Source organism: Dendrobium catenatum, unplaced genomic scaffold (genome assembly GCF_001605985.2).
Source record: "Dendrobium catenatum unplaced genomic scaffold, ASM160598v2 fragScaff_scaffold_1553, whole genome shotgun sequence".
Classification (NCBI taxonomy): Eukaryota; Viridiplantae; Streptophyta; class Magnoliopsida; order Asparagales; family Orchidaceae; genus Dendrobium; species Dendrobium catenatum.
In genome coordinates, this window is record NW_021320015.1 from 885,016 (window position 1) to 903,635 (window position 18,620).

Here is an 18,620-nt window from a genome sequence, read left to right on the forward strand (position 1 = left end):
GGCTTCGTTTGAAAAGGCTTTCCGGCTATTTTCTGAAGTAGACTTTTAGTACGAAAATTTTTAGTTTAAGAAAATTTTGTACTAAAAAATTGCCTTAAAAAATAGTAAAAAAATCATCCCAAATAGAACCTTAATTAAGTTTGTGGCTTTGAATCTTCTGATTAAAATTTTAATAAATCTATTAATAAAACAACTATCAAAACTCCATCTGAGAGTCGGCCTATTCTCTCCTTATAAAAATTCACTGCACAATCCCATGATTCCATCACACCAACTGCTCCTTCAAATATACTTTTTGTTTTGATGAAATAAATTAAGGAAAAAAAAAAAAAACATCGGCTTAACAATATTTAGTATAAGAAATAGACATTATTTCATACTTTGTGTCATTCAATGAAGAGATGTTTAATTACCACAACCTCTGAAACCTGCAGAATAACTCAACGAGCATTAACAGCTAACATCTAATTAATATTGACTAAGCCCAACATTTTTTTAATTTAAAAAGCATAATTATAAGTAACTAAAGTGCCACTGCGCAGCCGAGTGCCCATGGGCACTAGCTATCAAGCTTAATCATCTTGCTAATTATAAATAATAAATGGTAGTTTTTTTTAATCCTGATTTGGAACACCAACTAATGGTTTATTTTACGGCCTAATGCAGTTGCATAACGTGCTTAGGGCATCTCCAACCAAAAAAAATTTATTTTTTCACTTCAAAATATCATGATAGTCATATCAAACAGTAATTCATCTCCAATCGAACTCTATTTCTCGGGTTTTAAATACCGGATCGGACCGGACCGATCGGTTCAACTGGTTGATTGAACTGTGAATCGGTCTGATGGCCAACTTCGTCGCCTTCAAAAATCGCATTCGCACGAAACCGCTAGCAATGATCCATTTCATGAACTTGGAGGTGATTTTTCGTATTTTGCTTGTGTTGATGCTTATGGAATGAATGTCACTATGGCGGCGAATGAGCTCTTTGAAGCTCCAAACAATCTTCAATGCCACCTCTCACATTGGTCAAAGCACACGAGACATTTGTTGAAATGCCTCAATAGCTGCACATGAAGAATTTCAACAACCTATTGCATAATTGTAGCCACTGGTCCACCAACAGCTAGGTTGTCCTGCAGATACATTTAGAGCATTCATTGTCACATATTTGAAATTATTATGTAATTATTATATTAATTAAAATATTTAAATAAAAATAATATTTATTATGTCATCCGATTCAACACTGTTCAAACATTCGAACCATAAACCTATCATTTTTCCGGATCATTGTCTGGTCCAGTTTTTATAATCTTGTCTATTTCTAACACCAATAAAGAATATTTTGTTTATATTCTTTCTCATATCAAATTTTATACTTATTTTCAATTAAAATGGGTGAATGACATTCTGAACAGTGCGACGTCAATATTTGCGTCGCACTATTCATAGATGAGATAAAACGATTATAATTGAAGGCCAATAATCTTATACATTTAACATTTTTTTTTTTTATCTTCGACACTTAATCATAATGACATTAAATGCGAGATTACATTTTTCAAACATTGCTAGAAACTTATCCTAACCCCTACCAAACGAAGTTTGGCTCTATGACTATGAGGACTCTTTCAAACATAATTAATTTATATATATATATCTATGCACAAATTAGTGCCACATATTTCAAATATAATCTATTATATATTTTCTTTTATTTTCCAATCTAATTAATAATGAAAGAGCATCGCTTTCCCTCATTAACATATGGCACGCAAAGTTTGAAATAATAGTCCTTTAATTAAGTTTAATAATTTTTTTTTTAATGAAAGATGATTATCACCAAAAGTCTGTTGATAGCATTCTTGCAACTTCTATTTCTTGCAACTTCTATGAATAAGCCTTTTGCCCTGTTGATAGCATTTGTAGGCTTCCTTCTTTGTTTGTTCCTGTGGAGATATGTGAACAGATTTGGGAGTATTTCGGCTTCCCAGAGAAGGAAGGCCTTTATCATGGGAAAATTATTACGTCTGGTGTTCGGATTCGTCCAGACATCAATCAGACGTGTCACGTCATCCAAATATATCGGGACTCAGTGTATTTGAGTGACGTGGCGCGTCTGAATTTGATGTCCGGACGTGTAATAATTCGCCTTTATGATGACAAAGGTGCGAGGTGTTGTGTCTTTGCATATTTTATTCAAATATGGGCATGTGAAAGGGATTTGTTACTGAGAAGGAGTAATTAATTTCTTGTCATTAACTAATTGTACTAATAAATAACGTTTGAAATAAAGAAGCTTGGGATTAGAAAAGGACAATTAATAAATAATATTCAAATTTTAATTATTTATAAAAGTAGAATTCTGTACGTTATCTTTATTTTTCAAAATATCGTCTAAATATTTAAGTTTTGAATAAAATTTTAACATTTTTTTTGTTTTCCTTTTATTGAATTCTTAATAATTTGATGGTTTAAGATCATGAATAAATGAATTTGATAGTTTAAGAAAATGGTATGTGTTAATTTTATGGAAATATAAAATTTGAATATTATTTATGCAATTTCTCATTAAAAAAAAAATGTTGAATGAAGCATGAGAATACAAGGAGAGTTTATAGTATTTGAATTTAGTATCTAATAGAGTTTTTATACTATTATATCGAGTTTTTGAACCTCCAAATTTATATATAAACCTTATCATTGATGTCACACTCCATGATTTATATTGGAAGAATCACATGTCTTTTATTTTAATCATTTAACTAGATCTTACCAATGAATAACCGAAAAAAAAAAAATGATTACTTTGTTGTTTGTTCGTATATATGATTTATCATTGATGTAACACTATTGATTTATCATGGCCTAGTGCCGTAGCGCTCACCAGATCAACGTCAAGGAGCTCTGCTTAAGAATTTTCATATTTTTTAAGAAAATTCACATGTTTGAGTTATTATAATCTCCCAACCTTCAAAAAATGTTGTCCTTGACAATTTTATATCAGTACGAGAGAGAAAGCAACATTTCAAACTCAATTCAACTACTTATAAACTGAAAATCACATTTCTATTCCGCTCATAAGTTATAGTTATACTTCAATTCTTCCAATAATCATTGCTCTGATACTATTTTGTCACACACTATGATCAATATTAGAAGAATTACATATATCTTTCTTTTTAATCATTTAACTAGAGTTTATCAATAAACAAAAAAAATGATTACAATTTTTTTTCTTATCCAGAGCTTCATATCATAGGATTCATATTATTTTCTGAAAATATGTAAAATCATGTAAAGAGCACATAGCCCAACAAGTAGCTAAAATCTTGCAACTGAAATCAACACAAGATAAAAGAGAACAACATGTTATAAATCATATAAAGAAATATATGCATCAATGTCTATACTAATTATATGTAACAATTTATTTTTATTTATTTCATCACATCTCAATGCATTGCATTATGAGTCACAATACCAGTAATAGTCAATATTACTAACTAATAACGTTAAATAGTGATAATAACAGAAAATAATATTAGTGTTAGTCACAATATCAGCACAGTATTCGTAGCAGTGTTAATATCAATATTTATATATTTAATGAGTGTATTTTAAGAGTATATTTCTCGTGCACTTATGACTCCTAATCAGCCGCCCCTTATAACTCCCAATCAATATATTCCTTATAACTCTTTTTGACGTGAATGAGTCGCCCCGATTCCTTAGAACTCTCAATCAATCTCCAACTCCTTATAACTCCCAATTAGTGAATCATGTGGATCAGTAGGATATCATGTAGAGTTATCATATCATGTATTTGATATCAAAATCATATCAAATCATTTAGAATTATCAAATCTATAAATATCCAAACTTACATGATGAAATCTTATGAAATCAAGAGATAATATTTTTTAGTAGATTTATGAGAAATAAAATTCATAGAATTCAAAATCATTGAAAATAGAAGTAAGAGCATAGTTACTTACAATGAATAGAACAAAATCTGTAACATGAATGACTAATAAATATGATCTAAAGGTTTTTCTCTATCATCTCTTATCTTACCTTATTTCAATTTATTCATAGTAAAACAATCAAGTGAGGGAGTTGATGGGGTAAGGAAATAATATATATAATGGGTGGTGGCATGGATTCTACCAAAGGCAAATGGAATGCATATAATAATGTAAATGATTTATGTTCAACATGGTTCTAATTATATAATTCATAAATTTTTAGCATTGTGTATCTGATATGTGCGTGAGTTTCAAAATAAATTTCTTCAGTCTTAATATTTACTTATAACGTGTCTAATCATGTTTACATATGATACATGACAGCCTTATATTGGCAAAATTTGGTATTATAGACATTTAATATGTTATAAAGATAAATATCTATTAGCAACCTCTGTTATAGCGGCCTGAACTCTATTTGTAATTACAACCAATATCTAGCTTACACGTGTATCTAATTATTAGATTATATATATATAGCTTTGTACAACTGACTAATGAAATGAGATTTCACTGTTCATCTTCTTCCTCTCTTCATTCTTCATGATCTTCCGCTCTGCTTCTTTATGGTATCAGACGCAGGCCGGTTCTGAGCTCTTCCTCGCCTCTCCATGGCCTCTTCTGCGTCCGCGGCGGCTTCGTCCCGCACGACGGCGATTCTTGGCGACACATCCGACAAGCCTCTTCTCTACCCATCTCTCAAATTTATCATTTCCAATCTCAAATCTCTGGTTCCTCACCAACTATCTATGGAAAATTATCCCATCTGGCGAAATCAGGTCTCCAAGCTGCTTAAGGCGAATGGCTTTGAATCATTTCTTGAACCTCCTTCGTCCACAATGTCCGACTCTGATCGGACGGATCTTGATTCTGAAAATACTAAGTGGTTACTCACAGACAGAAATCTCGCTACTGCAATTTCCTCTACCATTTCCGCTCAAGTGCTTCCTTATGTAATGCACCTGGAAGCCACGCACGAAATATGGAATGCTCTGCAAACCCGTTTTCAGTCAGCAAATCGTTCTAAAGTCATGCAGCTCAAGAACGAACTTCAAAACATTTCGATGCGTAATCTGTCCAAGCAAGAATATCTTATGGAGATCAAGAAGACAGTCGACCTGATCATATCCGCTGGGTGTAATCTTGATGATGAAGATATCATTCTTCATATCTTAAATGGGCTCCCGCCTCCCTATCAATCGTTTAAAACTGCAATCAGAACTTTACAAACCCCGCTATCGCTGGACAGTCTCTACGCCATGCTGATCAGCGAAGAAATTCACATTCGTCAAGACTCCCAACGCTATTCCATCACCACGAATAGCCAAACTGCTTTATATGCCAATCGTGGTCGCAGTCGTAGAGGAAGAGGTCGCCAACAGTCAGTCAATCCTGGTTCCTCCAGACAAGGATCCAAATCTTCACTCACCTGTCAGATTTGCACTAAAAGAGGTCACTCCGCGGATGTCTGTTGGCACAGACATAATCCAAATTACATCACACCTTCGTCTCAGCCCACCAACAACAACAACGGACAAGCGCTTCTTGCGGCCTCTGATCAAGCATCAACTGAATGGTATCTAGATTCCGGCGCTTCGTCTCACATGACACACGCACCCGAAAACCTGGTTCAATCCTCGCACTATCAAGGATCTGATCACGTCTTGGTTGGGGACGGAAGATCCATTCCCATTGCTCATTCTGGCACGGGAATTCTTCCTACCTCTGAGCGTAAGCTTCGGCTCTCCAAACTTCTTCATCTACCCAATATTTCTCATAATCTTATTTCAATCTCTAATCTTGTTAATGATGACTACATCTCCATTCTCTTTGATCCTAACGGTTTTCTTGTTAAGGATTTACAGACTCACAAAACCCTTCTTCAAGGACCATGTAAGGCTGGACTCTATCCCATCTCGATCAAGAAATCCAATGCTGTTCAGAAGGCTCTCTCCACTGAAAAATTATTAGGTGCGGAGTGCAGACGGGGTGAGAACCGTCTGCACAGACACAGAGTACCGAGCGGTACCCAGCGGTACCAAGTGGTACCGAACGGTACCGAACACTATTTTATACTAGTGTGCAGACGGTTCTCCCGTCCGCACTCCGTACCTAATAATTTCTCCTCTCCACTACCTACAAGACGAAGTTCAACTGGCATGATCGTCTCGGGCATCCTCACAAACGCATTCTTGATACTATTTCTCACGCTTACCCTTCTCTCTGTATTTCTAATATGAACATTGATTGTACTTCTTGTAAGGCGTGTAAAAGCCACAAACTTGAGTTCTCTAATTCTGTAAATCGCAAATGAACTCCTCTTGCTTTACTTCATTCAGATGTCTGGGGCCCCTCGCCAGTTCCGTCTAAACAGGGTTTTCGCTATTATTTGCTTATCTTGGATGATTACTCACGATACGTTTGGATTTTTCCATTTATTTTTAAATCAGATGTTACACAAATTTTTATAAACTTCATCACATTTATTGAAAAACAGATCGCTTATCAGGTTCAAGCAGTTCGGACAGATGGAGGCACCGAATTTGTAAATCATCAATTTCAACATTTCCTTCAAACAAAAGGAATCCAGCATCAACTATCTTGTCCCTACACGCCGGAGCAAAATGGCGCGGCCGAGCGCAAACATCGCCACGTTATTGAAACAGCCAGAACTCTTCTCCACACGGCGTCTATTCCTCCATCTTATTGGCCCGACGCTGTGCTTACATCGACTCATCTAATAAATCGGATGCCTACGCCTACCACCAGTAACATTCCTCCCATTCAGCTCATGTTTAATACCGCTCCCGATTACACCTCGCTTCGCACCTTCGGCTGCGAATGTTTCCCGCTTCTTCCTCATCACTCTAGACACAAACTGCAACCAAGCGCTACCTCATGTGTCTTCCTGGGATACAACAACAACTACAAAGATTTCAAGTGTCTTGACCGAAAAACCAATCGTGTCATCATATCTCGTCACGTCCAATTTCTTGAAACTTCATTCCCCTTCTCGGTCAAAGATAATAACACATCTCCACCAGCTTCGCAAGCTCTACCTCCCTCTTTTCTAATCCCGTCATCTACTTTGCATCAAAACAGATACCATCAGACCAAACCAACCGTCACACCATCACTGCAACACTCTCAACATCCTGAATTGTCCCCTAGCAACTCTCCTGTATCTCTAAGTTCTCCATCTATCATGTCCAGACACGCTTCTATACCAATTAATTCACCTCGAAGGCATCCTATGGTAACCCGTGCTAAAACCGGTTCTTTAAAGCTCATTCAGAGAATGAATTTGTTCAATCAAACGGCCTCCCACTTTGATCCCACCAGCTACACAGAGGCAAACAAATTACCTGAATGGCGCAATGCAATGGCAGCTGAGTTTCTTGCACTTCAAAAACAGGATACATGGCAGCTTGTTCCAGCCCCACGCAATGCTCCGGTTCTAGGATGTAAATGGACGTTCCGCACCAAACTACACTCCGATGGCAAAATAGCATGATTCAAAGCTCATCTTGTCGCACAGGGCAACCAGCAGGAATATGGCATTGATTATGGAGAAACCTTCAGCCCGGTAGCAAAACTACCGACTATCCGTGTGCTGTTCGCAGTGGCTCTTTACCATGGCTGGAAGATCCACCAATTGGATGTTGAGAACGCGTTCTTACACGGCAAAATACAGGAAACTGTCTACATGAAGCAGCCAAAAGGATTTGAGGATGCAGCAAATCCGAATCACGTCTGTCTTCTACGCAAAGCCATCTACGGCCTCAAACAAGCGCCAAGGCAATGGTACAACACGTTCTGCAGTCACCTTTTGACGCTCGGATTCACACCAAGCACGACAGATTCCTCTCTTCTCACATTCCGGCAAGATCATATCACAATGTTCCTACTCGTCTACGTGGATGACATCTTACTCACGGGCAATGACGAATCTGCCATTCTTTGGTTCTTACAGCAACTCAACTCAGTTTTTGCTCTCAAGCACCTGGGCAATGCAAATCATTTTCTCGGCATCAGGATCCAACATCGCAAAGATAAGTATTTCTTATCTCAAGAATCTTATGCTACATCTATCATACATCAAGCTCATCTTAGTGAATGCAACTCTGTTGCTAACCCATCCTGCACTAAACTTCCCATAGATTTCAAAATGGATCCCTCGTCTCTCTGTGATCCATCGGCCTACCGGAAGATTACCGGTGCACTGCAGTATCTCACCATCACACGTCCAGATATCGCGTATGCTGTCAACAATCTTTCTCAGCATATGCACGACCCCAAGGAGGAGCATTTCTATCTTCTCAAAAGATTGATTAGGTACATAAAAGGCTCTGTCACCTTCGGTCTTCCCATCCTCAAATCGGATCTCCGCCTCACTACCTACTCCGACGCCGATTGGGCGAGTGACCCCGTCACTCGCAAATCCACCTCCGGATACTGCACCTATCTCGGCTCAACTCTAGTGTCCTGGACGGTTAAGAAGCAAACGACCGTATCTCGGTCGTCTACTGAATCTGAGTATCGTGCCTTGGCTGCAGCTACCGCCGATACAATTTGGCTCAAACGACTCCTCTCCGATTTCGGCATATCACATGATACGCCAGTCGATCTTCACTGTGACAACACCTCGGCCATAGCTCTTGCAACGAATCCCGTTTTTCACGCGCGAACCAAACATATCGAAATCGATCATAGGTTCGTCCGCGAACACATCAACAACGGTCACATTCAGCTGCTTCCGATCAAAACAGAGGATCAAATTGCAGATGTTCTCACCAAGCCGTTTTCTACCCCACGGTTCAAAAATATGAGATCCAAACTCACGGTGACTCACGATCCATTCGTTTGAGGGGGCTATTAGCAACCTCTGTTATAGCGGCCTAAACTCTATTTGTAATTACAACCAATATCTAGCTTACACGTGTATCTAATTAGTGATATAATTGGACAAGCTAGCTAAGTTATATTAGTAGATATAAGTAGGACATTATAATTTGGTTTGAATAGGATTTGAACATGATTGTAACATTTAATATGATATTTAATGTGTTTTAGATTTTATATTTTAAGTTTTACTTTAAACATCATTTGAATAAGATTTGAAATTATGCATTCACAACTTATTCCTTTTTTAAAGTTAGAGTTCTCCTTAAATATCCTCCATCTTATACGCAACAACTATCAACGGTAAATGTACTTAAAATTCAAATAACGAAAAATATAATGCCATTAATCTTAAATAAAGCTAGCGAATGAATGGAGTTGAGTCAAGACAATGCTTGAGCTTGTTAACAAAGATTTAACATCAAGTCGAGATGGAGCTCGACTAGAATATTTAATTATTTATAGTAGTGTTAAAGCTTGGGTCATTTAAAATTATGGTTATTTAAGCGTGGTTCGAGCTCAGCTTAGCTATTAATCAAATGAGTCTTATTGAGTTTATTAGAAAACAATACTATCAATCAACTTGTAAGTTATCTGAGCAAGCCATATCGAGCCTACTAATGAGCAAAGAATTGAGCTTAAAAGTAAAAATCTAATTGAATGAAAAACTAATGAGCACAAATAAGTAGTTTATATTTATATATAACATAAATCAAATAGGGAAAAGAACTAAAACCACATATATCAACATTTTAAATAAATTTATAATTGAGTTTTAAATTAATATATAATTGAGCATTAATTAAGCTTCTTAACAAACTTAGCTTCATATTTAGCAGAGTGCTTAAATTATTTGATTAGAATCAAACAACCATAACGAACTATAATTGCATTGAGTTAATAATAACTCATCAAGTGTATTGATTTATTTGCATCTTTATCTAAAATAAAAGATAGTTTGAACACAAAAAGATTTCGAAGTAAATTTTTTTTGAAACGGTCGAAAGAGCGGCATTGGATTATTTTTGTTATTTGAATATTTGACTTTCTAGATTGAGAATTATATTTTATAGAATAGGTCAAAATATAATTTCATATATTTTATTAAATTAAAAACGGACATATTATGACTTTGAAGAGATATATAAAACTAATTTATCTTCTAAATTTTATCCATCAAAGTGATTAATCTAAGCAAAATCGAATTAGCCTTACTTGGTCCGATCCCGCTCCTAGCGGAGCCGGTCACCCGACATTTGCTTTACCGAGATCAGTCAAAAGCTCCTTACCTCATCATCACTCGCAATAATCCCTCTCCCGTAATAGCGCCTGAAACGGTCTGAAATCTTGCCTCCAATGTAGCCTCTTTATCGCTGGCCCGCGGCATGGAAACAACAAACCCATAAAGGCTCGATAGCAAATCAGCACACCGCTACATAGAGCGCCACACCGCTACCGTAATTGTAGGCGGCAAGCGGCGGTATCTGAAGCACGACTATCGTCGCGCAGCCGCGGCACGGCCCCGACAAAAGCCTCAGAGCTCAGAACCCCTAATCAAATATCTTTTCACTTTCGCTTTACTTCTCTTCCTACCCGCTTCTTTTTCGCGACACAGGGAAGTGAAAGCCGAGCTATAGAAAGCTAGGTTTAGGTGATCGCTGGTGGGGATGGGCAACTGCTGCCGCTCGCCGGCGGCGGTCGCCCGTGAGGACGTCAAGGCTGACTTTCATGACCGCAAGCAAGGAGGAGGGGGTGGCGCCGGAGGCAAGGTCCAAAACGGCGGCGCTGGCGGTGTGAAGCGGCTGACGGTGCTCACGGACGGGAGCTGGGACGCGAGATCGGGTGGGATCGAGGAGAAATACATGATTGACGGGGAGCTGGGGCGGGGGGAGTTTGGGGTAACCTATCTATGCATGAATCGGGACACGCGTGAGCTTCTGGCCTGCAAGTCCATCTCAAAGCGCAAGCTCCGGACCTCCGTCGACGTCGAGGATGTCCGTCGCGAGGTGGCCATCATGCGGCACTTGCCCAGGAACCCTAGTATTGTCAGCCTCAGGGAGGCCTGTGAGGACGACAATGCCGTGCATTTGGTCATGGAGTTGTGCGAGGGTGGGGAGCTCTTTGATAGGATCGTGGCGCGCGGGCACTACACAGAGAGGGCTGCGGCGGCGGTTACTAAAACGATTATGGAGGTCGTGCAGCTATGTCATCTGCACGGAGTCATCCATCGGGATCTTAAGCCGGAGAATTTCCTCTTTGCGAATAAGAAGGAGAACTCCCCACTAAAGGCCATCGATTTTGGGTTATCCATATTCTTCAAGCCCGGTAAGTCTTAATTTCTATTTTTGAAGGCTGAAATATTTGCTACTGTACTTTTTTAGGTGACATTTCTATCCAAAGGCCGTTTAACGGGATTTCTTGCTAATAATAGCCATTTGCATTTGAATCTTGGATGTTTTCTGATTCAATGTTCTTTTTAATAACTAGTTTTCTGTAGCTGGAGTCGTTACTCAAGGTACATGCTCCTTTTCTTGGGGAATTGAATATGCTGCACAGCTGCAGACATGGAAATTTGCACTAATTGCTTATTTGATGTTTGTGAAAAAAAATTACATTGTCCGGATGTTTTCATTCGCTGAATAGTATTTGATATGAACTTTTTTTTTGGGAAAAAAAAATTGATATAAACTTTCTGCTACTATCTCAATGGAGGCAGTCCCAAAAAACGAGAGTAAAAGAAGATAAACTATGTTTATAAGGTGAAAAGAAAGTGAAAGATCATTTACTTCTATCACAATGTAGCAAATAGCATGATATGTAGCATGCTAAATAATAAAAATAGAAAGATGCTTTTGGTTTATGCAATATTCATAACATGTTAAAACGTGTTCTCTCCTTGAAATAGAGTTACATGTAGAAAGAAAAGCTCTAAATATAGTAAGCTCCAAAGATGATAATTGAACTTTATATCAAGGCTTGCTGGCAGTCCGATTCTAATTTGTGGGGCTGCTGATGTCTTATTTACAAGAAAATGAAAAACTTTAACATACAATGTAGCAACCTAGTTGCTCATGGAGACCTGATATCTCTGGTTTGGTCTGTTTGGATTTATGCAATATAGTGTCAATTAGTGAGAGTCACCTTAGATGGTTTGGTCATATAAAACGGCGGCCTTCCGATGGCCCGGTTAGAAAAATAGAGATATTAGATTTGACTTATGTTAATAAAGGTAGAGGTATACCTAAAAAGACTTGGTTATAAAATATTAGAAATAATCTTTCTTTATTACATTTAAACAAGAATTTGACTTTTAACAGGACATAATGGAGAGAAGGATTCATGTAGCCGACCCCACATAGTGGGACAAAGGCTTCTTGTTGTTGTTGTTGTTGTTGTTGTTGTGTCAACTATTTCTTATTTCTCTACTAATATTACTCCTACATGAAGAGCAAAGCTGCACTCCATTTTTTATTTATGATGCAGAAAAACTTTTTTTAAACATTTCATTTTTCCATTTCTAGAAGTACCAGGATTTTGGTCTAGGTCACACCAATATGGAAATATAGTATTCAGATGCTATTGTGAACTGCTTACTAAGGTATTTCTCACACATGTTTTTGACACTTAAGTTGTCTCATGTTATGTCTGTCTTTAATGACTGAAATCCACAGAATCCACCTCTTACAATATCAAATTAAATAAAAGTGAAGTAATAGTCGAAATAATACACCTTAAAATTTAAATAGTAAAAAACTGCAAACTTTTATCTATATGTTGGTACTCAACATTAGCTTCCTACGTGCAGGCAGCAGCTGCTTAATGTGTTGCATTTCTAGCATAGTTATCTCACCAACTTCCTTTCTGATGTATTATAGATTTGTTAAGTCAATTGAATCAAACTAAATTATAGGTAGAATCAAATTTAGGGCGGTAATAATATTTTGTTTTTTTAAAATTAAGTTAGAGAACATTTCAATTATTTTGTTTGACTTCATTTTTGTTTTTAAAACTGAATCAATAACCAAATTCCAATAATGCTTATTCTGAAATAAAAATCAAACTATCATTAAACAAACCAAATCAAATCAACCAAATATGCTCGTTTTGGTTCTATTTTTTGGCTTAAATTAGCTAATGTGCACCCATACTAGCCGACCCACTGTGACTACCTTTTGTGTTACCATTAAATCTATTCTTACACCTCAATTTGATTTGACTGCATTGTTTCTTTCCATTGCTGTGTTTTATCTTCCTTTGATTTATTTTGTTATTAGAGTTTTATTAGGCGTTGTTGACTTTGGCTGTGCTGTTGACTTCGTTGTCTCTCTCTCTCTCTCTGATGTAGATGGAAGGTGTGCTTAACATGAAAATTATGATGTAAAATAAGGACACAACATACATTTGAATTTTCATGGTGAAAATCTTATCTTATTCGGCAAAGAATTGATATTCTGTTTGACAAGATTTTTGAGGTACCATGCAAATAGAGTCGTCATCATCATTAGTTGATCTTTGAAGCGCAAACATAGAATAAATCTAATGATACATTTATGGAAAAAATGCATTTATCAACACTTCATGAAAAGTTTTATATTTTGAAAATTATTATGTTGTCGCCACCATCATATAAGAAGTTAATAACCATCATGATTTTCACTTAATTTGAAAATAATTAACTTGGATTTCATTATGCAAAAATGAAAAGAAATGCTTTTTCAATGAAAAGACTGTGCCATTAACATCTTTAATTTAGAGTAGAGCAATTAAGAAAAAATTGATCATCAAAGAAATAATATTATGGAACTACTTTTCTTCCGCATGAGTGTAACAAAATTTACATTTAAGAAGCATCGTGGATGCCCGTCTGTCTCTGTCCACCTACTATTAGGGTTTCAATGCAAGGAAAACATTTTTGGATGCTTTCTAATAAATGATATCTTCAATTAAGCAATGTAACAATTAAATATACGATCAAATCATTATGGCAAGTATACATTTATCAACAATTTGTGAAAAGTTTCATATTTTGAAAATTATTATGTTGTCGCCATCATCATCAAAGAAGTTACTAACCTTAATGATTTTCATTTAAATTTGAAAATAAGTCAACTTAGATTTCACCATGCAAATATGAAAATAAATACTATTTTTTATAAAAAAATGTGCCATCAACATTTTTAATTAAGAGTAGAGCAATTATGAAAAAAATGATCATCAAAGAAATAATATTATGGAACTACTCTCCTTCAGTATGAGTATAACATAATTGTACATATTAAGAAGCATAGCGGACTTGTCAGTCTCTATCCACCTTCCATTAAGGCTTTAATTCAAGAAAGACATTTTTGGACGCTTTCTAATCAATGATCTCTTCAATTAGACAATGTAACAATTAAATATGCAATAAAACCATGAAGATTTTGAGCATTCCTTTTTGAAATCATGAAGATTTTGAGTATTCCTTTTTTTGTGAAATTATGTAATAATGCATACTTTAATGTTAATAAATATGAAGTTAGTTTTATAAGAATATCATGTTTGATTGAACCATGCAAGTTGTTACTTTTATGCCATGGAAGTTGAAGTTTGGTGACTCCTATTAGGATTATTTAATGAGTTTTCTTGAAATATTATTTATATATCTTTTTATGATATTATTCTTCATTCTCTCTTTACTTTTGTCATATTCCATTATTCATGTCATAGGTAGCCCACCTTCAATTTATCATCTCTGTGTGTCTATATATATATATATATATAGCTTGTAATATTTTATAAAATTGTAATATTTTAATTATGGAAGTTAGCAATTAAAAAACCAAACTCAAAACATGTTTATAATGTGCCCTTTGCATACTCTACATGCTCCTGTTTATAAACTAAGAGTGTAGCTGATTTAAAAAAATTATACAATATAATAAAATATTAAAATAATCTTTCATATGTAGCCACTGATTGTAAAATCTAACTATAACCATTTATTTTTTGTGTCAATATGTCATAAAAAAAGTTTTAAAAATTGGACTGTGTTGGTTGTTCGAATTAGTTCAATCAGGAACTAGTTTGCTGGCCGGTTTGGTAAATTCCTAGAATCGGTTTTGTAATGAATCGGTCTGAAGATCGGTTAAATGGCGAATCGGTGCCATAATTAAAAACTTGCTAATTTATTTTATTAAATCATTTATAGAATTAAATAAATTAATTTAATATAAAATATTTAACTTAATGAATAAATGTAAATTTAATATATTTTAAATTTAAAATAAACATTAAATTTTATAATAATTACTTGCAAAAATGCATCAAATTACATTTAATTTATAATTTATAGGTGAACTAATTTTATGTTAAATGTGAATTAAATTTAAAATTGAATATATTTAAATTTAAAATTGTATAATATGTTATTTGCATATGAATTCTATTTATTTTTTTAGCAATAAATTTACATGATTGCAGAATTATTATGTCATTATTATGCCATTTTGATATCAATTAAATAATTTAAATATTTATTACATCATTCGATTTAACCTAAGTCAAACCATTGAACTTTGAACCTTTCCTTTTGGTTCTATGTCCGTTTCAGTTATGTCCGATTCAATTTTCACAATTTTGATTAAAGATGGTCATTATTGTTTACGTTTTTAGAGCCCTTATCTAAAGATGGGATGTGGGTTCGCTGTTTTATTAAAGGTATTCGATTCACTTTACATATTGTTTGTTGTTGTTGTTGGAGTTATGGGTCCTTAGAGTTGTATCTGGCTTGTATTGCGATCAATGGTCATCTAGGGATTCATTCTACATAGAGGATGTTTTTGATAGACCGACTGAATTTGATTAAGAGGGAATTAAGAAATTTCCTAAGCAAGAGGGAGTTTTTTGGAAGGTTCTTAATCAAAATGAATTAATTAGGAAATGTTTCCTAATTGAAGAGGACATATTTAGAGACTGATTTGGGGGCTAATTTGGGGGGGGGGGGATAAATTAGGAAATGTTTCTTGATTGAAGAGGGCAGATTTATGGGATGATTTGAGAGCTGATTTGGGAGGAAAATAATTAAGTAAATAATTAAATAAGAAGAGAGGATTAGGGTTAGGGGTATGCAAATTATTGGGATGTTTTTGTTCTTGGGTTTTGCGTCTTGGGCTCTAGCGGCGTTTAGAGATTGGGAGAGATCGATCCTCCTCTCGAATTGAGGATCAATTATTTCTTGCTTTTATTTCTTCTGTTAGTTTGATTTCTTCAATAAAAATTACTGTTTTGCTTGTTTTCAATTGGATTTGTGGAGTTTTCCCTCTGTTTTTGTTAATATTGTTAGGGATTACTTGAGATCTTCAAGTATTTCCTATCAAATTGGTATAAGAGCGGATTTTGGGACTGTTTTTTGAAAAATCAGCAGTTGTTTTTGGCCGGTGGAAGGGATTTTTGTTGTTTTTTTATCAATATCCAATTTTTTAAACAAAAATTTTGGGTATTGATGGCAGCCAAGAAGGTAGATGCGCTGGATGAACGCCTTTAAGGGGAGATGAGTCAAATGAAAGCGACAGTGGAAGATCGAATTTCATCTACATAAGACAAGGTTTCATCTGTGGAAGACAAAGTTTTCGATCTCTTCATGTGATGGTGAAGAAGCTATTGGAAAATCAAATTTAAACGATGACATTGGAGACAAAGGGACCGGTGAAAAGAACTACGAATTCTTAATTTTGTGGGAGGAAAAATGAGGTGGAGATCATGGAGGAGAAAGGGGGAAGGTATGGAGAGAGGCATGGATATGGGAGATATGAACCAAGGGATGTTGTTTGGGAGAGAAAAGAGGGAAGTTATGGTAGGAGTGGTGCTGAGTTTGGAGAAAGGAGGGGAGAAAATGAAGAGAGGTTTGAAGATGAGCGTGTAAGAGAAGATCGGGAGATTTCGAGAGAGCAAAACAATTGAGAAAGGGGAAATTATGGAGGAAACGAGGGAGTTTCGAAGGTGAAGAAGCTGAAGATGCCCATTTTTTAAGGGGAGGACGCACACTGGTGGATCTACAAGGTGGAGAGGTATTTCACCGTCAATGGGCTGACGGAGGAGGAGAAGTTGACATCAACATACTTATATTTTGAGGGGAAGGCGTTATCCTGGTATCACTGGAGGGACCAAAGGAGACCCATACGGAGTTAGAGGGAATTCAAGGAATGCTTATTAGAACATTTCCGAACCGGTAGGGGAGGAGATTTTTATGAGCATTTCGTTGCACTAGTGCAGGAAGGATCAGTTGTAGATTATAGCGAGAGATTTGAGTACCTAGCTAGTCAATTAAATCGACTATTGGAGACTGTCTTGGAGGGTAATTTTATGAAGGGACTCAAATTAGAGATCAGTGCTGCAGTGAGAGTCATGAGAGTCTAAGATCCTTATGATATAATATCCTAAGGAGGGTTCATTTGCTATAGGTGTCCTTAATTTAATTTATTATTATTGTGTAAAATTTTTAAACTACATAGTTAATTGTGAGAAGTATCATTTCATAGTTTTCTCCATGAAAACAAGGGTAAGTGCCGTATCTGTTTTTTGAGAATCCGAAGAGGAAAGATATCATATTCTTTGTAATTTATTTCAATTACATATTCGAAGTTTTTTTAACCCAAAAGATTTTTCTAGAGTTTTTGGAGAGGAAGTTTCTCCTTTTTTGGTATGGGGTTTGACATTCCATTTAATTTTGTTGTGTATAGTTACCACATGAGAAGGTCATTTAATTCAAATTTGGCATTAATGTCAATTCTTTAATGGTGACCACATAAAAGTTGACAAAATACTGTACTAAATTCAAGCTGTAATAAAAACATACTCAATAATCTAATCCGAGACAACCAAGTCGAGCAGAGTTTTCTTTGAGAAATCTTCACAATAACATCATGAATCACCTGAGCAAATTAAATTAAGAATGATGGATAATTATCAAAGAAATTTTTTTGATTTATTCTTAATATTACATCTTTCAAAGAAGCATACAGATAAAATGAGTTTGGGTGATGAAACATCCTAAATGGATTATGAATATTTAGCTAAATGATGGATCAAAATATTGACCATGTACAACATTAAGGATGCGTGTGATGAGGACATCCACCGTACATTTCGACATCGGGAGGATCGTAGATCGACGGCTACGATTCATAGTTATTATTTATGTGTTTTAGTGCATTTCTTTTATTTATTTTTCAGTTTTCCATTTGTACGCCTATGAGGGATTTGTTTCATGTTGTAGCTTGAGGGCATTTGTGTCTTTTACATTTTATGCTTTGGAGGCCTATATATGAAGTCCTAGTCTTTGTGTTATTTTCTAATGTTGATGAATGAAATTTTCTATTATTGATCTCTTTATGAGTTCGTGAAATTTTCCAAGATCTCTTTGTGAGTTCTTGAGGAGGTGGTGCTTGTAAATCTCTTTGTGAGTTCTATTGGAAGTGGTGTTTGAGGTTTGTAGCGCTAGATTTTCCCTTTTCCCTACACCTATCTTCCTCTTCCCTATCTAACCGAAGCATCACTCCCTCCCAATTCCCCACTGCCCCCCATAGTTCCATCGCCGGCCTCTCCTGGCCGATCCAGCCACCGGCGGCTCACCCAGTTCCCACGGCCGGCTGCCAGCCTACCGGTTCCAGGCCGCCGCCCCCCTTGCCGCCAACCTTGTCGACGGTTC

General features: G+C 35.9%; 1 protein-coding gene across 1 annotated transcript in view; it reads left to right on the forward strand.

The window, feature by feature from the left end:
- Positions 1-10,371: 10,371 nt before the first annotated feature.
- Positions 10,372-18,620, forward strand: part of LOC110101384 (calcium-dependent protein kinase 3) — a gene marked incomplete in the record, with an annotated part of 28,456 nt that continues 20,207 nt past the window's right edge. Inside the window, 1 exon segment of the mRNA XM_020829262.2 lies at positions 10,372-11,260. Coding sequence (XP_020684921.1) covers positions 10,603-11,260 — 658 coding nt within the window.